The 22,165-nt window shown below is 34.4% G+C and overlaps 2 protein-coding genes across 3 annotated transcripts; one reads left to right on the top strand and one right to left on the bottom strand.

Annotated features, from left to right (window-relative positions):
• Window positions 1-294: 294 nt before the first annotated feature.
• On the bottom strand, window positions 295-22,048 carry PPP1R3B (Protein phosphatase 1 regulatory subunit 3B). 2 transcript variants are annotated; one of them, XM_051213894.1, is made up of 2 exons: window positions 20,728-22,048; window positions 295-3,560 (listed from the first exon to the last, which is right to left on the bottom strand). In XM_051213894.1, exons 1-2 carry the CDS (start codon window positions 21,926-21,928, stop codon window positions 2,563-2,565), a joined length of 2,199 nt encoding a protein of 732 aa, XP_051069915.1. In that variant the 5' UTR covers window positions 21,929-22,048; the 3' UTR covers window positions 295-2,562. The 2 variants fall into 2 exon arrangements, with proteins under 2 accessions (XP_051069915.1, XP_051069914.1); XM_051213895.1 differs by lacking the exon at window positions 295-3,560 and adding an exon at window positions 15,738-17,759.
• On the top strand, window positions 3,652-7,832 carry MS3_00005808 (uncharacterized protein). Its single transcript, XM_051213897.1, has 2 exons — window positions 3,652-6,655; window positions 6,697-7,832. The coding sequence occupies exon 1, from the start codon at window positions 5,458-5,460 to the stop codon at window positions 5,818-5,820; it is 363 nt and encodes a 120-aa protein (XP_051069916.1). The 5' UTR covers window positions 3,652-5,457; the 3' UTR covers window positions 5,821-6,655; window positions 6,697-7,832.
• Window positions 22,049-22,165: the final 117 nt, after the last annotated feature.

Below are 22,165 nucleotides of genomic sequence, written 5' to 3'. Positions count from 1 at the left end.
AGGCAGTGAGCAGAACTATGCTTACGGTGGCTGTATATGGATGGGTGTTACAGTGTTTCGAGAGAGGGAGAGCGAACGGACTCTCCCCACTCTCGGTCGTACCAGGGCATTTGGGGGCGAAGTAGTATTCACATTTCTTCATTAAGAAGGAGCACAGTATCAGACTTATTGTATAATCAACTTGTTTAAGGTGATTAAATATGGTCTTAAAAACATTGTTTTATTAATGAATCTTACAAAATAATTAGTGGAACACAATCATGTTTTAAGATAGGCCTGGTTATAAAAGATGAAATTAACATTAACAAAATATTAGCTTAAAAATTGATAATGATTTGTCAACAATGCAGTTTTCTTCAATGCTGTTCACTTAATCACAAGGTACTGATTCATTCATAAAGTGCGTATTTACAGAGGTAAAGTGCACTGTACATGTGAGTTTTGAGTTAGATTTGTTTCATTCAAAAACACTACAATACTTTATGAGCTGATTATGATCAAGGTTATACTACTATTGTAAGAGAAATCACAAGTCATTCATATGGTTGAATGCAAGCAACAATTTAACAACATTGTACTAATAATAATGCATGTGTATGATTATTCAGTTTTGTAAGGAGGTTAGGTGTCAGTATGCTAGGCCAGAGGAACTAATTTCTGTTACCAGCAATCGGGTTGTGAACATGCGTTTCTGAGAAGTCCTATAATAGGACGAAACGCAAGTCCAATGATCCGAAGTTTTCACGGTGTTCTAGCGTCGATCAGTAGTCATTCGATGCAACAAAGTTACTTATCGTTACGAGTTATATAGAAAATCCTTCCTGTGATCTTGTTTCCATCTTAACACATAAAACTAGTTGAACTACTTGGCGCATAATAAGATGTGAAACGGCGTTCTAATAAGGTTTGAAAATAATTCATCTTCAAAGTTTGATCCAGTGTGAATTCACAGATGTGTTCTGTTGGGGAATACTGGTGTATAAAAACTCTGGTGGAGTTTCACTTTTGAGCTGAGTGTTTTAATCGTGGAGCTTTCATTTTTCTTCTAAACAACACCATTAGAAAAATTGTGAACAAATGTGGGATCAACAATCAGATCAAAATAACGTTTTAGACAATGACAGGTTAAAGGTCATTATTAACCAATCAAGATTGAATTTGATAAGACAGGTAGTTAATCACATGTGGAGAAATTCGGATACTTCACTTCTACCTAAAGTTCGTGCCGTTGATTACGTTTGGAGGAACAATTAAAGCTCCACGACCAAACTATTCAGCTCAAAGAACGAAACTCCACCAAAATCGTCCACCTGAGTGAAAGGTCTCCATCACCTCAAGAATAACTCTTTGAATTTTACTGACTCTATGAATGTTATCAAAGGATTGATCAAAAATTAGGAGTCACTATTTTGTCCTAGTATAAAAGTTGTCTTCAGTGCTCACGAATAATCTAAAAAATTAAAAGCATATAGAAATGTAAAGTAACATGAATTCAAATATAACACTAATCAAACGTCATAGTCCCTGTTTCTACTATGAAGGTTTGTAAACTCTTGTTGATATTGCTATTTTTTAATTTAGCGTCACACATACCCTGGAGTAATATGTGTTTTCAGTGGAGATCATATGTGATTAATCCCCAAGGGATATGTTCCTAGTTTCTTCTTTCCTGGTATGAGTTACACATACACCAGAAATATAAAAGTCCAGGATTCACGCACTCCTATCATGAGCATAAGTGTAAGTGTTTTATTAGATTTAGTATTATTAAGATGGCATGGTGAACTTGCAGCTCTTTATATTAACCAGCAAACATTATATGCACACCTGAAATACACTAAACAAATTGACCCATTATAAATTTCATAGCATAATCATATGCATAGATAAACTAGTGTATTTATAATGTGAATGAAACATTTCTAATTCAAGTTTATCATATAGCAATCGATTAGATTGATCTTTAATCAATCTCTAATTGGACAAGTTGAATGTTGACCAGTATTTTTTTGTTTGTTTTGTTTCCATCAATTATTGAACCTTATACGATTAAATATAAACAACAAAAAAAACCCTACTAAAAATAAAACTCGATTATTTTCTATTTGAACTACAATATGAAGGAGAGAAAAAAAACACATTCAAATACAAAATAAGAAAGAACATAAAAAAGAAATGAATAAAGAACAAAGAAAATTTTTTCAAAAAAAAAAGCGGAGGAGGGGGGGAGACAATATTAGGGCGTCTACATGACGAAGAATAAAAAAAAAATTAGCAGTTTATTGTTTTGTTTTTTTCCCTTCAGTAAAACAAAAAAGAACAAAGAAAAAGAAAAGAAAAGAAAAAAAGAAGGAGAACTTTGAAATCGATTGGAATTATTCATTAAAAATAATGAAAAAGAAAATTTTCATCATTGCTATTCTCATGAATTAATAAATTATTGTCATTTATAATTATACAATGAAATAGTAGGCGAAAAAATAATAAGGCGAAACAAATAAAGTAACAATAATAATCATAATTATACCAAGAATAAATCAATAACTATTCATTTATAGAATATTAATAATAACTTGTTTCACCAGAGAAATGATTCCATGCTCTATAATTTGTAAATGATGTAAATCCATCAAAATTAGGTCGACAATCTAATGTATAAGATGGTATATTATATTCTATAGTACAATTATTATTATTATTATTGTTATTATTTAATGATTTATCGATTATCGATAATTGATCCGTTTGTGTATCAGATTGATTAGATGATTGTGAATTATTGATATTCATTATATTGATTAAATGTGGATGAAGTTTACGTTGTTCTATAATATAATTTTCATTATTATTATTATCCCAATATTCTGTTTTATCATTATTATGATTATTGAATGCAATAAAACAAATAGCAAATTCAATTTTATCATTTGGATTAAAAGATTGTTGATCTGATTCTATTAGAATATTAAATATAAATGTATCATAACGTTTTGTATTTGACCATGTACTAGATGATAATTGTGAACTATAGATTGCTGGATAATCAATGAAAGTTTTCCAATTATTTTTAGTTAAACGTATATAAACTAATTTATCATAACAAATATTTTTTATTTTTATAGTACCCTTTAATCTAATATAAGACGTTAATGGTTTATTATTATTATTATTATTATTATTATTATTATTATTAGTAGTAGTAGTAGTAGTAGTAGTAGTAGTAGTAGTAGTAGTAGTAGTAGTAGTAGTATTGGATTGTATAATATTAATACTTTCTAATGATATCATAAATTTTTCAAGTTTTTGTCTAAATTCATAATAACGTGAAGCTGGTTGAGAGAATGTTAAACTCCATATATAATGCGATTCAATATCAGTAGTATTGAATTTCATTAATTGATTATTGTTGTTTTCATATGTATTCTGAGTTTTACCCGGTGATTCAGTATCAAAATATTCATCACCGTAAAAGATTTGAAATTTTGAACGTTTATTTTGATTATCATATGATTTATAGTCTTTAACTGATCCAAAATTGTAATTGTCCAATGTATCCAATTCTATAATATAATAAAAATGAAATAATATGGATTATTATATAGATTATTAATAATGATAATAATAATAAATATTATTAATTAATTCAATGATTTCAATTATATTTTTTTCTGGTGAGTTAGTTTTCTACGGGATGGCGTTGCTCAGTAACAGTAGGTCTTAACATAAGCAAAAGGAAAAGCAAGATTCTCTGATACAACATAACAGGCATCAGTCGAACCACACATTTGATGGAGAAGATTTGGAGCATATCTACAAGTGAAGAATATATGGAATTCAAAACAACTGTTTGTCAACCAACACCAAAGTCAGAATTTTCAAAACAAATGTCAACACAGTTCTACTGTATAAGACGGAAACTTGGAGAACTACGAAAGCCATCATCCAGCAGATACAACTGTTTATTAACAGTTGTCTACGCAAAATACTTTGGCCAGACACTATTAGACACTGACAACCTACTGTGGGAGAGAACAAACCAGATTCCAGTGGAGGAAGAAATCAGGAAGAAACGCTGGAAGTGGATAGGACACATTGAGAAAAGCACCAAACTGCGTCACAAGGCAAGCCCTCACATGGGATCCTCAAAGCCGAAGGAGGAGGAGAGGATGACGAAAGAACACATTACGTCGAGAAATGGAGGCAGATATGAGAAGAATGAACAAAAATTCGATAGAACTCGAAAGTAAAGACGAGGACAGAGTGAGTTGGAGAATGCTGATCGGCGTACGTAATAGAGAAAAAAACAAAAGAATGTCTATAAAGCTCTTACATTTCAGAGGGACTTTTCCGAAATCGATTTGGTATAATTAACATAAGTAGAAAGAATTGTTTACCTTAGAACGTATTACATTGTTTCATGAAAATACACAAACCAAACATCCCGCTACGTCCAATTGTAGCACTCCCCGGAACGCTAACGTACAATTTGTCAAGAGAAATTTCACGAATATTTAAACAATTAGTGGATCCAACTAATCACTCTATCAAATCTGCTATCCAATTCCTGTATAAAATTAGGAACATTTAAATCAACGACGACAGACTGATAATATCCTTTGATGTAACAGTCTTATTCACCTCAATCGAATCAAGTTTATCAAAGGAAACTCTATCCCTGCTTCTTGTCACCGAAATAAATCTCTCAAAGTACACGAAACTTTAAAGTCAAAGTTTACTAGAACTCATCGATTCATGCTTAACAACATATTCCCAATTCAACAACAAAATCTACGAACAAACGAAAGGAAAACCGATGGGATCATCAATATCAAAACTTATTGTAAAAGCAGTGATCCAGAGACTGGAAGCCTAGATTTTAGTAGTGATCAAACCGAAAACTTGGATTCATTATGTAGACGACACATTTGTCATCATCAAAAACGACTAGCTGGAAAATAACTACAATCTGATCAACAACGTCTTTGACAACATCAGGTTCACAATGGAACAGAAGCCAAACAACAAACTAACATTCTTAAATGTATGAATCACCAGAACCGACCTAGGAAAACTGGAGATTCAAGTATATCGGAAGCCGATCCACACAGATCAAATTCTCAATTACAGTAGCGATAACCCAAGAGCTCACAAAATCAATTGCGTAAAAACTCTGTTCAAGAGGGTGAGGACACACAGAAACACAGTGCGGTAAAATGAAGAAAAATATTTAAACACTATCTTTTAAAAGAACGACTACCCAATCAGCTTAATCAAAAATACCAACCAGATGCATAGGCAGAAACAAAATCAGGTACAGAAACCAACGAACGGATTGTCTTAGCATATATAAAGAGCATATCACAAATTACAACGAGATTGTTGAAGCATTTTGGAATAGGTGTTGCATACAATCCAAAAAAATCACTCCAATCAATTATATGCAAACCGAAGGACGAAATGATAAAAGAAAAACCGAACACCATCTACAAAATAAATTGTCCCAACTACGAAAAACTCTACATCGGACAAAGTGGACGCCCTCTTCATCTTTGCTTGCACGAAAATCAATTAGTGGTGAAACGCCATAATATATCCTCGCTTATACCAGTGCATGTGGACAACTGTGAGCAAACGTTCAACTTGGAGAATTTTGAAATCTTAGATGGAGGCAATTCTACAAACACTAGAGAATTTTTAGAGGCTTGGCACTCAGGTCAATCAGTAACTAACACACATATTGAAATTGATCCAATTTATCAACCAATCAGAAAGATTATAGACAAATATAGGACCAAGAATCAAGTCAATAGTGGGAGATAAAATAAAGAAGTAAACAATGACAGGGTAAGGTCAACAGTAGTCAATCACGATTGAGGTCTGCAAGACAAGCTGAGTCATAGGTGAAAAAATTCGGACACTTCACTTCTACCTGGAGTTCGTGCTGATGGTGTCGTTGAGACGAACGATGAAAACTCCATGACTGAACCATTCAGCTCAGAGAACGAAACTCCACCTAAATTATCTTCCTGAGCTACAAATCTTCTCCGCCGTCTCAAAATCGTGAAATTTCATTGTCTCTTGACTAGATCTATTAACTGGAAGGGGGAAGGATACACAGCTCCAAGGTTAGGAATGAAAACAATCAAAACAAATATGTGAACAACGCTCATACACCTATGAACAATAACCATCTAAATTCTAGGTCAACAAAACAAGCATCCAATCACCTGTAGAGAATTTTTATTGATTCACTTGTTATTGAATTGTGTGCTGATGATGTTGTCAAGGTAGACAATGAAAGCTTTACGAATAAGTCATCCAGCCTAGAGAATAAAACTCCCTCGAAATTCTCATTTCGAGCTACAAATATTCCTCACCACCACATATATCACTAAAGTTTTGTATCCGTGGTGGTGATAGATATTTACGTGTTTGGGGAAATGCTGTTGTCTATCAAAAATACAATGTTTATCAGATAATATTGCAAGAAAAAAACAGTAGACAAATTGTGACACATGGTAAAATGATGTAAAAAAAGAACATTTCATGCGGAAATTACGGTAAAAAGAATCAAGGCTATTTAGTTTGAATAACTGAACGTATTCAGTTAAGTCAAAGTTCACCTATGAGTTTCATCATCTTTTAAATGAACAGTGTAAGCTTACTTAATAAATTCTTATCAATTGTAAATATTAGTGTTATTTTTCTTTTTAGAACAGCATAAATTTGATGACCAAAGTAGAAATGGATACAGTAAGGAACTAAAGAATACACATGGTATCTATAAGCACTATGACTAATTAAGAAAGAATTCACTTGTATTTTGAAATTTTTTCTATTCTGATCGATAATTATATGTTGACAAGTGATTAATTTTCAGAAGTATACTCAACGTTCAAATAAGAATCTATGATTAAGGGAGTTTAGCTATGTTAGAAGGCAGATATCACCGATAGTATTGATGTCAGTCCCTCTATATCACGCCCGACAGTTGCTGCTACCTTGACCTTGTGGTCGGGCTTGCTAATCGTAATAGACCAATCGAACTATATTGGCTGGAACGACTGTTCCTCAAGGTCCTACCATTCCAGGCAGGTCGGTTGAAGAGAGCTAAGATTAAAAGCAGCAAACCCAAGATCCTAGAGAGAAGTCGCACTGCTGAATGTACAGAGGTGTGACGACAGTAAGGTGTTTCTTTCAAACAACCAGCATAACAGCAATGCTGCCTTCCCACAAAAAGGGGGATTCAAAAAGTTCAACCCTAAAAATGTACACCTCACCTTATCCCACGGATTCCCTTCTCCGATGCTAAGGTTTCAACAAGTACGGAGCTCATACGAAAATTGCTCACAAGAAGGTTGTATGTGAACGACCTTAAGTAGTTGTCTCTTGGGCACTGCGGTCACGCTCTCAGGTCATTAGGGCCACCCCAATCCAATCTTTTCGGGTATCTCTAGAACAACCCTTCCACGGTGATGGCAATTGGGAAGTGAAAACCGCCCTCATACCTCTAACAGAAATCTAGATAACTGTGTTCATAATCCATCTCCCTATATCAAGATCTATGGGTAATATGCTCTATTTATTATTTATTTATTTGAACACATAAATATTGGTACAAGAGAGCGCCAATATATATGCGTCACACAAAACAATGAGAATTCGAAGAGAAATAGAAAAAAAGAGAACAATAACGAAGAGATTGGTGTAAGGTAGTGTGGTAGTAATGAGGGAACGCAAAGGTACAATCGGAAGAAATCTTTCAGGTAAGGGAGACACAGCCACTTTTTATGAAGAAAGTAAAAGAAGGTTACAGCAGGATCGCCACTGGCTTCTATTCTGAGCCATATCTGATAACGTCTCTAGCCACTGTGTTGCACCATCTCTCAGACCCCAACCAGGGAGTCGTGAGGGACCAACACAAGCCAGTCCTTTGCAGCTTTCTTTCATACCACGACACCATGTCATATACTGACCACCTCTCCGCTTCTTCCAACCAGTCCCGGAGTCGGCAAATAATGCACGACGTGGAATTCTCTGGGACGACATTCGTAGAACATGTCCAAGCCACCGAAGTCGGTGTTTCAAGATGGTGACACCAATTGAATTATCATCTCTGTGCCCGAACACACGATGCCGAACCTCTGCATTACTGACATGGTGTTGCCACTGAATGTCAGCAATCCTTCGGAGACAGCGATGATCGAACACAGAGAGTCGTCTAACGTCCTCAACTCGGAGAGACCAGGTTTCACAAGCATAGAGCAAAACTGCTCTCACCGACGCGTTGTAAATCCGACCTTTTACAGCCAGACTAACATCACGAAGGCGCCAAAGGTGGTCCAGATTGGCATAAACCGCTCTGGCTTTCACTATTCGTGCATTGATCTCATCACTCACACCCCCACCAGCACTTATGCAGCTACCCAGATACACGAACTTCTCGACTACGTCTATCTGCTCACCATCCAGGGTGAGTACAGGATTAGAATCCTGCCAGTCTTGTAGAAGTACTTTGCACTTCGAAGGTGCAAAGCACATACCATACCTACGGACACTGATTGCCAACTGATTAAGTGCGGATTGCATGCCTTGGGCATTATCGCACAGTAAGACAATATCGTCCGCATACTCAAGGTCGAGAAGTCTTTCTCCAGGCAACAGATTCTGCCCATCGTCCAAGACGTCGATGGATGTTAGTGATTGGCATCCCATCATCCTCGCAGATTGTTTCACGCACACCAGACTTCTTGCTGCCAGTGGCTCGGATGAGTTGGAAGAGCTTCCGGTAGTTACCAGATGCAGCTGCTGCTTCCAGCTCATTAGCACGCTTCGACCACCAGGCTTCTCGGTCCTTACGCAAGCTTTGCCCAATTTCCTTACGTAACATCCTTCGTTTATGGTCAAACTCACGGTCACCCGGAGTAGACCGACGGGCTTCAATGAGTTGTAAGGAACCTGGAGAAACCCAGTGCTTATAAGCGGGACGTTTCGCGAACCCACAACTGACTGTACCCGCCATTTTCATGGCGTCATGCAATTGCAACCAATGCTCATCTGTACTTTTCGGTGGAGTGGTAGCTAGCCTAGAGGCTAGCTCGGTTCGATACTTACTTGCAGCAGTAGTTGCAACCAGCTTGCTAATATCAATCCGTTGATGGCGGTCACTTCGTTGTCCACTGAAAAGTAAGGTAAGATTGGCGCAGACCAAGGCATGGTCAGAGTCCAGATAGGTACTCCAAAAGGAGCGGCAGTCTTGTACACAACCACGCCAGCGGTAGCCGATCGCGATGTGATCAATCTGAGTCCAGGCTTGAGATGCAGAGGGAGGACGCCAGGTGGCACATCGGCGATGACTGTGCCGAAAGTTAGTGCCAGCCAGAAACAGATTGTGGTCTGTGCAAAGTTGCAGTAGACGGTCCCCGTTATCTGACCTGCGACCAACGAGTCCCCATCGGCCACCTAAACGACTCTCTTCTGTGCCTAGACGCCCGACCTGAGCATTCAAGTCTCCGGCTAGTACCACAATATCTGTCGAACGCACTTTCTGGAGAAGAACAGATAACTGGTGGTAAAACTCATCCTTGATTGCATCCGGGCTGCAATCTGTCGGGGCATAGGCGGAGATAACGAAAAGACATCGTTTCTCACGCCGATTTCTCCTCACTTTGATGGAACTTTCTAATCTAACAGCACATAACCGACTGTTAATGGGGATCCAATCGACTAGTGCTGCCTCAGCTCTAGCGCTTAGTGCGACACCAACGCCAGCAAGACTAGACGAAGATGCCACAGGGTCCCCGGATAAGCGCACGTAAAACAAGCTTTTCGAAGCGACAGATGGAGATCGAATTTGTAGTACTTCGCCAGAGTCTTGAATACGGGTCTCGGAGAGACAACAAACATCAATATTAAGACTTTCCAAAGACATAGCCAGCCCTATCTGTTGTCCGACCTGCATAAATGTGCGAACGTTGAAGGCAGCCAGTTTGAAATAAATTTGTTAAAGAGAAGAGTACCTTAAATTCATTGATTGGAAGTGAATCACTTCATTCAAGAAAGTTTTTATTGCAAATGTACTGAAATTTAAAGAGCACTGAAGAGATACATAGTAGATAAATAAACTAATGAATAATTGTCATCCTAAATCACAATTGAAATGATATGAAATAGGAGAATGTACCGGCTGAATTAATTAGAAACCATTTGATTTTAAATTTACTTGGTGTTGTTTTACTTGTATCTTTCCATTTTTATTTAGGACTGCAATTATTCAGTCTCTTGTTGACATATGTGTATCCTGTGCGGATAACCTGGATATAGCCTTAAGTCATAAGGTTTTTAAGCAAGGATAAGCAAGTGGATAACGCGATAGCGTTTGAAGTGAATATTACTTGATTCAATTCCTGGAGTGAACATTAACTCTGGAATGTAGGTACATCCAGTTGATAAGTCCCATATAGGACGAAACGTGTGTCCTGGATTTCACTGCCAACCACTATCTATCATTTGATTTCAGTTCATAAAATGTTGAAAAATCATAATGTTGTTGTTGTGTTTTTGTTAGTGGTATTTCTCAAGCTAATGCAAAACACACAGATATATCATACCATATTTTACCGTATCTAAGCAGAATTGTATACACAATAGCTGCTAGTTTGTACATTTGATTAGGTATATGTTACTTTACATTCACAAATATATTCAGTTTGAGTTCAAAGGGATAATCATGTTTTGTTTTCATAGTTCCATTGTTGATTAATATAACTAGTAATGTTTATGTTGATTATACAGAACACGTGATATAAGATCTAAGTTCAGGTTAACTTTATTGTTAATAATATTATTCAGGAAAAATAATATAATTAGATTAATAAAACAAAGTTTATAGAAATGTTTATACTTTAAGGTAATCCGTTTTTGATTAAAATAGACTTTTCACAAATAAATGAGGTGTAAAATACTACTGAAATATATTTTTTTGATTGAAATCATGAGTCAATTGAAGCTAGACCACCATGGAAAACCTGAAAGCACTGGACAGCCGTTTCGTCCTAGTATGGGACTTCTCAGCAGTGCGCATCCACGATCCTGGGTTCGAATCTCGCAGGGTGCGGGATCATAGATGCACACTGCTGAGGAGTCCCATAATAGGACGAAACAGCCGTGCAGTGTTTCCAGGTTTTCCATGGTGGTCTAGCTTCAAATGACTCATGATTTCAATCAAAAACTTAACAATCTCCACAATACCTAAACTGAAATATATTTTTAATGTGTATAGATTTTAATTGATAACTTAACAAACAGATTTTCTAATTGAGATCTATGTGTAGACTACTGTTTTCTTTTGATTTGTCTCTTTCTTTAATGAAACTACATGATACAAAGAGTCATTCAAGTAGATTGTAGTATATTGAACTTTTTTATCAATTCTACAATAATATATCTAACTTGAATCCATCTATCTATTGTAGTTCAATAGGTAGCGATAATATCTTATTGTTTAAATCTAATTATACAAAGTTGTATTAAGTAAGGAATTTAATGATTAAAAGTATAGTGTGAAAGATACTAATTTATAAATAGATATATATCAGCCGGAAAACAGTACAATAATACATAGTACAATGGTTACGTATTAACTGATGATTATAAGGACAAATTTCACTGTATAACATACATATATACATACAGACAAAGGATAGTTTTGTAATAAAACTACATACATCCGGTTTTTCCCTTTTATAATAATATTCATTTCATCAATTTCAAAGGGATTTTTTTCAGTTGAAAATGGTCTGAAGTTATTATTAAAGGAAAAAAGAAAATTAGGAAACAACGAATTATGTATTTTACCTGATGAACTTATTACTGAAGCTCAACACCATAGAACTAATCGAAAATGGAAAAGAAAATTAGTCAGAACGGTACTGTAAACCTGTATTTGAAACATTTTTATACTCATTCATGAAAAAATTTAACATTCCAACGAAAATGAGTTGAGATGGACTACTAATAATAATAATAATAATAACTAGTAATCAAGTTGAAATCTACTCAACTAAAGTAAACCATATAACCTTATAAGTATCTGAGACTACATAAAGGGGCTAAAATATAAGACAATTATAATTACCCAATAAAAAATAGTTAAACTATATTTTATTTCTTATATGAAAGTGAGATATGAAGCCTTTCATGGAATTGATTACCACTTATCCGAATGTATTTATTATAGCTGTTGACCAGACACCATCAGCAACAGCCTACTGTGGGAGAGAACAAAACAGCTTCCATCTGAAGGAAAAAATGATGGAAGGGTATGTATTGAGGAAATCACCAAAATACATCACGAGGCAAGTGCTAAATTGGAATACTGAAGGGAAACAGAAAAGTGGAAGGCTGAAGAACACACTACATTGGGAATCGGAAGACATCAAAAGGATGGATAGCAACTGTAAATAACTGAAAAGGATTGTCTAGGACAGAGTTGGACGGAGAATGCTGGTGAGTGGCCTATGGTCCTCGATGACGGCTAACAGGCGTAAGTAAGTATGTAAGCAAGTAAGTAAGTGTTGAATGACTAAACGTAATCAGTAGAAAGTCTGTAATACAGTCATTTAAAGTTAATATCATAGTGTTATCAATTCTTAGGACTACATCGAGTGAAGGAAGCTTGAGTGTTTGTGATGACATTATCTTTTCCAAGGTTCCATATGCACTTGGCTGATAAGTTTTTTTATTTATACGCAAATGAATTGGATTATCTCCTAACGTTGCTCCACTGCCTGGCTCAGCAAGTCGTTGGAGTGCAGCCGTCGAACGTCCCAGGTGGATATCGGATTTTGGTGGCTCGGCGGGTCGACGGAGCTATGGAGGCTAGCGCAACGCAGACTCGACATTTTGGCGGAGAGCGTGGCACAGCAAGCAGAACCACTGGAAGAGCAACTGTTTAAATGAAGGACGAGTGTCCCCACTTGTGTTCTTGTTCACTACAGTAACATTTTTGAATCTGATACTGGGAAACATATATTTCAATCTCATAGAGGAAATCAATTCCCTCACGAGTGCAGAAACACACTGTTGAAAAGTATTAAATACCATAAAGCTTTGATCTAATATCTCCAACCGATCGCGTTCAACTAACTAACATAGGAATTATTCTGTTTTAAAATAAATACTCTGAGTATAGTGTTTACTTTATATCTTATGATTTGTATTAAATTGTTTGCGAAAGATATAAAACTATTCCATATTACATGACGGGATCACGAAGTTTATAATTATGTATATCATTGTTAGAGATTTACAAATAAATATAATTATGTCATATTTTATTCTCTAAAGTGATAAGTTAAGATCTCGTATGTTAATCTAACAAAAACCAGTTCATACATATTTTAATTAATCTATACACATGAATATATATTATTCACGATATATTACATGAATTCATTGTTGTGATACATCAGCCTAATCTGTCAAAATAAGTTGTAAGCATAAAAATTGAAACTATGCTCTCACTTTCAGTTCATGTATTTAATCGATAGTTTTTAGTATTGTAGAAGTATGTTTCATAATAACGCTAATTTAAAGCTTGGATTAATTTTTTTAATTTGTTGCTATGATATTCAATGAACTATAGCAACTCACATACAATTGAGTTTGCTCTCATTTAACTCAGTTAATCCCCTTTTTGTTAACTTATTTAGCGGACAAAGTCATTCGTACTATAACAACTTATTGTACCTTTATTATTGTTGTGCTTGTATGAAATATGTATGCTTGAACATTGCTTACCGCCTACGCATATATTCATTCTGCTAGCTTTATTATTAACTGCTTAATTGATTCGATGATCCATTCATTTCCCTATATGTATACATGTACATTTAACAGCCTACACTCTCGACTGGCGAATTCACTCATTCGCTTCATTGCTTTGTGGTCTGAGTTATCTACTAATAAAACTGTAGTCGCTGCTTCTCTTTGTCTTCTGATTTCAAACATCGTTGATGATTACATGATAACGGTTACGAGGGTGGTTGGTGAACGAAGCACAGCCACTATAGATTTTCGTGAACGCTGATGATGATGATTTATTAGACAAAAAGTCGGAGTCAGGTATTTTCAACTTCTATGAACCAAAATATTTGTATATAATTTGAAAAATGTAACGATTGAATCATTTTCACGTTAAATAAGTTTTATCTTCAAGTAACAACATTCTAATTCATTGATGAACATGTTTAGTGTAAGTATTTTCACTAATATTTTAAAGTTTAATATTTCTGTATAGTATTTGACTACCATATGTTAATCAGTACCGTGTTCAATTCTTCAAAGCAACTGAAAGTTTGCTTACCGAATAGTAAATTGTAATTATTAAGCTAATAACTACGTCACAGTATACATTATTTGATATTCAGTAAATGGAGACATTAAATACCAAATTTACTAAGAAGCTTATTGTCGACATCAATGAGGGGCTTATCCTCTATCAGAAATTACAACCTATATTCTGATTAGTAATAAAAAAGTTCCAAAATAATATTAACGAATGTCAACTCAATTATCACACTTAGTATACCTATTCTATATGGCCAAGAAATACTAATTAGTCTTAATATTAATATACCTCCATTCTTTAAAACATATCTCATGTACTAGATAAGTTTCCAGAAGTAAAATTCTTATTCTTTCATACATACTGTAAAAATCCCATAACTAGTTAACGAAATCATACCACTTATGCTGAAGTAGTGTGTAAAAGAAATTAATAAAATAGAAATGTATAATATGTTGTATTGTTTTTTGTGTTTTTTTCGTTAACCTTTATCGATCATATATACATAGTTTCTATGTACCAATTATTATGCGTATAGAATGATACACCAGTTTGGTTATTATATATCTACATGTATGCTTAACCAACAACACTGATTATTACAGTTGTAAAAAAGAGAAAATGGAAAAAAGGAACTGTATACAATGAAGTCACAGTTACAATGATCAAGTTTTATTTTTCAATGACTAAGCCTTGTATAGTAATTTATTTACTAACTAATATTCACATACTAAACTATTCAATGGAATATAAGGAAAAAAGAACAAGTGATGTTATAACATGGTGTAAAAGAATCACAACAATTCAGTGTGATTTATGTGTATCGAGTGATTATTTAGATTTAACTAATTGAGTCATTTAATAACATGATCAAATAAATAAGTTTATCTATCTATATATACATAATCTTATAATAATATGGAGTAATGTTAATTACACTACCATTTACTTATAAGATGATTGAGAATAATAATGACAAACTATATAGTCAGTTAATCTAGAGATTTATTGAATAAGAAAAAGAGAATTCAGCGAAGAAAATTTTCTTTTCGACGAAATCATTTACTTAAGCTGTACATTCGTATATATAGTTATATGGAAAATGTATGTCTATAGAAGGATAGAAAGGGTTGTATCACAAAAAAATGCATTCGACAATAAATAACAAATGAGGTTAACGTACTAATCAAGGGGTAAGGAAGAACAAAATTTAAGGGTCAGATAATAGTCCAATTGACAGATTGACAGATATGAAGAAAAACGACAAAACGACAAAGGTCATAATAATAAACTGAATGATAATCAAGAAAACTTGTAAAAGGTAATAATAATAAATGATTAAAGTTTAAAGTGCAAAATAGTAATTTAAAAATTATGGATAATAATAAAAGTGCATTTTAAAAAAAAAACAACCCTAGAAACATACCCATTAAGGCCAGGGAAGGATAAGAGGTTGGACAAATCGTTTATATTAATCTTAATAAGATGATTAAATCATCTCATTAAAGTTGACATTAGAATTAGAATTGGATTTCACTAAAAGCAGTGTAAACTATATCAGGTTAGACTATAGAAAATATCTATAGTTGTTGCAGAATATATATGGTTATATTATTAAGAATACTTACCGGTTAACCGTTAACGTAGATTACAGCAACATATTCAAAACGAAATCAATATATCATTCATTAGCCAGTCACATTGACTACTAAGAAAGTAGGTATTTGAAAATGGTTCACTGATATTAATCAGATCATTACAAAACAATAAGGCGAACTTTAAACAGTTGACTCATTCTAGTTTTAGACCCATTAGGGATACGGACACTTAGCTATGACAGAGATTAGACCTAGGACTTCCACTTCTATCTGAGAGTACATTACGTTTTAGATTACTGAGCTGTAATCTATAAGTTTATATTCCTATCTCAAACTACTTCATAGTACCGTGATAACCACTTTGAGGTGATCATCATTCAGTACTGGGGAGTACAGTACGATATTAATCAATACAAAGAAGGGATCATTTAGTTTGTTGGCCGGGTACATGAGTATGAGTCACACGTGAATTGTGAAGGCTAATGATACTATCAGGTTAACAAGAACGAAGCAGTTGGAATGGGATTTGAACCTATGGCTAAGTGACCGAAGGTGAGCTCCTTTACTTTCAGGTCACCGATGATGATAGTGATAAAGATAAAATCATCTCGTTTCGACACCAAATTGTATACTGTTTACTGTTGAGTGTATAGTGACGAATCCCATTCATGATTTGGTCTGTGCACAATCGATTCTTACGGAATCCAGTCTGTTAATCTCGAAGTTGAGCATCTATCCGGTCCAACGATATTCTGTTGAAAACCTCTCCTGGTACTGCTAATAGTGTGTTGCCTCTTCCTTGACTATGAGAAAGCATTTGACAGCGTGTACAGTGGAACCTTCTTCGATACTATAGTGTACCTGAGACCTTCAATATCATTTGGAATTCATCCGACAGACTACACTGCAAAGTCGTACATGGAAAACAGCTGACAGACGTATTTCAATTGAGGACCGGAGTCAGAAAAGGCTGTCTACTATCCCACTTTACCGTTCTTCTGATGGTTGATTTCATTATGAAGACTTCGACATCTGAAGAGAAGCACGGGATTAAAAGGATAGGTTGTATGCAGGTGGACGATTTGGACTTCTCAGATCACCTACTTCTTTTATTCCATACACACCAACAAATTCAAGTGAAGACAGCCAGTGTAACAGACGCCTCTACATCAGTAGGTGTTATAACTTATGACTGCCGATTAAAGAGCAGTGACTTATCGATCGGACCAATGATGCGTAAACCCGTATGAGCAGTCTAGATTCCTGATTGGTCCTGCTTCCTGCCTAGCCCAGCCAGTTAAGTCCAGAACACAAGTCTCAGCCTATGCAATATGAATCCCTATATTTCAAACATACTGAGTTTATATACCAATCAAACAGACCAAAACGTACCATAAAATAGAAAATAACATTTGTACAAAATTTAGCCAATGGTGACTGTGAATGTGGGAGGTAGTGATTAATAGACAGGAAATAATTCAAGAGTGGAAAATCGTATAATAACAGTTCATAGGTCAAAATAAAGCTCATAAAAAGAGAGACATGAATATGAATAGTTTAGTTAATTAACAACTATACGATAAAAATATACGTATAGTATTGGTCCATAATGGATCCTAAAAGTTACCATTCATTATGCTTATCAGGATCTAACAGTAGGCCTCAACACACATAATAGAAGAAGTAAGATCCTCAAATACGACACAATGAACTCCAACGCAATCACATTTGGTGGGGAAGCTCTGTAAGAGGTAGAAAGCTTTACGTACCTGAGCAGTATTATCATCGATGAACACGGAGGATTCAATGCAGACCTAAAGACAAGGATTGGCAAAGTAAGGGTAGGATTTTTACAATTGAATAACATATAGAACTCAAAACAACTGTCTGAAAGCCAACATCCAGTCAGAATCTTCAATACGAATATCAAGACAATTCTATTGTACGGAAATGAAACTTGAAGAACCACTACAGTTTTCTACTCAAGATACTCAATGTCCGTTGACCGGATATCATCAACAACAACTTACTATGGAGGAGAACAAACCGGCTCCCATCTGAATAGGAAATAAGGAAAGGGAGTTAGAGGTGGGTAGGACATACATTGAGGGAATCACCAAACTACATCACGAGGCAAGTGCTAAATTGGAATACTGAAGGGAAACAGAAAAGTGGAAGGCTGAAGAACACACTACATTGGGAATCGGAAGACATCAAAAGGATGGATAGCAACTGTAAATAACTGAAAAGGATTGTCTAGGACAGAGTTGGACGGAGAATGCTGGTGAGTGGCCTATGGTCCTCGATGACGGCTAACAGGCGTAAGTAAGTATGTAAGCAAGTAAGTAAGTGTTGAATGACTAAACGTAATCAGTAGAAAGTCTGTAATACAGTCATTTAAAGTTAATATCATAGTGTTATCAATTCTTAGGACTACATCGAGTGAAGGAAGCTTGAGTGTTTGTGATGACATTATCTTTTCCAAGGTTCCATATGCACTTGGCTGATAAGTTTTTTTATTTATACGCAAATGAATTGGATTATCTCCTAACGTTGCTCCACTGCATAGCGGATTAGATCTTTGAGTCAAGGGGTGAGGGAGTGAGTCCCCACGAAGACCACCTCCCCTGCTTTTGGCTCTCGGGAAGTAATCCATTCCATGCAAAAATCTGATGATTTATGTGGTGGAAATATATTTTGGTGCCCCAATGTACCAATGTTTGTGTGTTTAAATCGATAGTAATTGTTATTGCTGTCTTATGTAGTGTTGTCTTATATAATTGATTTTTATTCGTATTGGAAAAACGATCTTAATAAAATGCTTCTCTACTTGGACAATTTCATTAATTGTTACCGTAAATAACGATAATACCACTGTAAGAATCAGTTAAATTGTAAAATGTATGGTTCATTCATTTTTGTTTTATATCCAGTAAATACTGATATCGATGTAACGTATTTAGTGAAATAAGCAGTTATAACGCCTGCAAATTGTGACATTCGTTCATTGCTTATGATCATATAAATCTCAGTTGTGAACCATAACATATTTCAAGTTTTTTATGATTTTCATATCCCGCTGAGTGAGAACCGATCTCTTTAAACGTTGGTGAAGTTATAATTTATATTTATCAGTTCAAGATATTCGAACTAACTCTTTTACCTAATTGACATTAATACTCACCTACAGTACTTTTTCATTCATTATATCTGAGCAATATAAATTTCAGATTGAATGAAATAGACATCATTAGACCAAGTGATTGAAAAGTATAGTGATCTTTTCAAAAATGAGATTTTCCCTGTTTGATTATGCCTTGAGGTTGCATGCTTGAATTTTCAAAGAATTTCAAATTATACCAAAGGAGCTATTCGTCGTTTTCTGGTTGTCAGTGGTTTATTCCTCAAATGATAACTTTAAATTAACCAAACTTCCACAGACAATACATGTAATTTTATCTGTTCAAACTTAACTAAAATTTCCATTTCAGCTTAAATTATTCATAGAACTTTTAATTCATGAAGTTACCGGAAAAAGATTAATTTTTAAATAATGAATAACTAATTATAACAGTTGAGATCATGAGTCAATTGAAGCTAGACCACCCTGGAAAACCTGGAAGCATTGGACGGCCGTTTCGTCTTACTGTGGGAACCTTCAGCAGTGCGTGTCTACAATCCCGCTTTGTGAGATTCAAACCCAGGACCTATCAGTCCTGGGTTAATTACACTGAGTGTTGTTAAATTATGAGATATTTTACAACGAAATGATGATCGAAGGAAATTAAAATATGGTCATCATAGTGGTAGTTTCTGATCTGTTACTAAACAAAATATCAGATACTATTGAAGTTCTAACTTCTGTCTACAGTTATTTGTTTAGTCAGGTAGGTTTCACGGCTTAGTTTAATGTCAGTCAATCAGTGATAATCAACACAGTACCTGGGATAAATTCATCTTTAACCAAGCTGCCATACTACATTATCACCAGAAAAATTAATACAATGAATACTAAGGAAGTTGAAATTATCTGGTAGTAATTATGGGAAGAAGGAATACGCATTGAGAACATGGTTTGAAAAAAAACAGAGTGAAAAGGTATGGATGAAGGAATACTGGAACTCAATATCTATAAGAAGATAAAGAATAAATGCATCTGTGCCATGGTGGTCGGTTTTGAGCAGTCTCACAACTTCTTCAACCATTAATCGCTGTTCTCGTATAGACTAAATAATCTACATCTTCCAACACGTCTTACACCAGCGACCAGTGATTATATCGACTGATGTCAAATTTTAGGTAAAATTAGCTGAGGAATCGTTAAAAACCATATAGCACTAGACAGCTGTTGTGAGCCTAGTTTTGGAATGTTCAGTAATGTAAACCCTGACCTTCCTAAATCTCGAAGCCAGGATTTCCAGATTGTTACCATTTGGATAGAACTCAAAAGTTCAAATTTCTCAAGGTGAACTTCTTTATGTTAAACCATGAACATTCTCATGGGATGAATCTATTACATGATTGAACTCCATCAAACATAAATTCACTAGAATGACAAGAATTATTATTGAAATGAGTCATTAATGAGTATACGATTATTACATAGTTGAGTAGACTTTGTAGATTAGTTCAGGAAGAAAATCGATTTTTTTTTCCTAACAGATTAGTATCAGTGTTTTATGGTTTTCAAACAGTTCCTCAGTTGACTTCAGTTCATAAATAAATAAATAAAAAAAGAATAATAATGTACTTTTACAAAGACTAAACCATTCAAAATGATACCTGAAAATCCATTATATAATTCATCATCATCGCATAGTGTAAATATTTCAGTTAAAGATTTCCCAACTTCATCAGCAAATGATACAGATTTATTTAATTTCATATTATTTTTCGATGTTGATGAACGTGTAATTGGCTTATTCACAATGTTATTTACAAGTTCATTGTTTGATTCAATTGAATTTGTAATGTTTAGTAAAGGTAATTCATTTTGTAATTCATTTATACAATTAGGATTTAGATTTTCAGCTGACAGAGAAAATTGATTATCATTTTCATTTGTATTTACTAATAATAATTCATTTTGTTTATTTATAAGTGAAAGCCAATTATCATCTTCGGATTGATAATGTGAGCAAGCATTTTCATTGTTTGTCTCCATCTCTCCAAAGTTGTTTGTTTTCAAGTCTAAGCTTGTTGATGAAATATTTTGTGCTTCTTCTTCTAGATGTATTGATGTTGTAATATTAGTACTTAGATTTTGTTTATCTTCTTCATTATCATTCTTATTTTTAGTATACTCAATATCATGTAAGAATAGTGAGGATAAGTTATCTTCAAGTGAGAATAAACCACTTTCACTGTTACAGTGACGACGTCTGCATCGTTTACTGAAATAAGTTTCAATTGTATCCCATTTAGAATGTACAAAATGATCAGCTTCAACTATACTTGTTAAACTAGCATTTAATGAATTCGAATGGGAAAAAGTTTTTAATATAGGGTAATGACTACGTCTTCTAGCTTTTCGCTCTAATTGAGATTGTGCAAAAATATAATCCGTAAATGAACGTTGATGGACATTTCCAACAAGTTCAGCATCTGTATTAGTTTGACGAGATTTATACATAATAAAGTTCATTAGACGACTTAATCCCAATAATTGTGTTAAACTAAGTAAATTTGCAGAATTATGACTATTCGATGTTTCTGTAAAAATATCAGTTTTCGAAAAATCTTGCATATCTAAAATAAGACTATTCATAAATGATGTTTTTAATGATCTTTCATCAAGATCCATAGTTTGATGATTACTCTTGGACATCCAAGACGGAAATGATGTATTATTCGATTCAGTATCCCAGTTTTGTTGAATGAATTCCTCACTGGTGTTTGATGAATATCCACAATTATTTAAGTCTCCAAGAGAACCAGTACAATTACTTCCCAAATTATACCATTGCCCAACAAGAGTTCCCATTTCATTAATAAATCAAATAGTATTGAATAACGAAAAATGTATACATGAAATGATTACATTGAAAATTGGAAGGTATCTTCATTATGAATAATATCCACAATCACAAACCTTCACAATAAGTAGATTGAATTGAAATGACACAAATTTTAACAAATCATAATCCAATAAAAGTACTTTATTTTGATTGGTCATTTCTATTTATTATTCTATATAGAATAATATAATTGGTCGAAATAA

The sequence above is a fragment of the Schistosoma haematobium genome, chromosome 3 (genome assembly GCF_000699445.3).
Source record: "Schistosoma haematobium chromosome 3, whole genome shotgun sequence".
NCBI lineage: Eukaryota > Metazoa > Platyhelminthes > Trematoda > Strigeidida > Schistosomatidae > Schistosoma > Schistosoma haematobium.
Note: the sequence above shows the minus strand (reverse complement) of the source record. Positions and strands in the feature narration are given on the sequence as shown.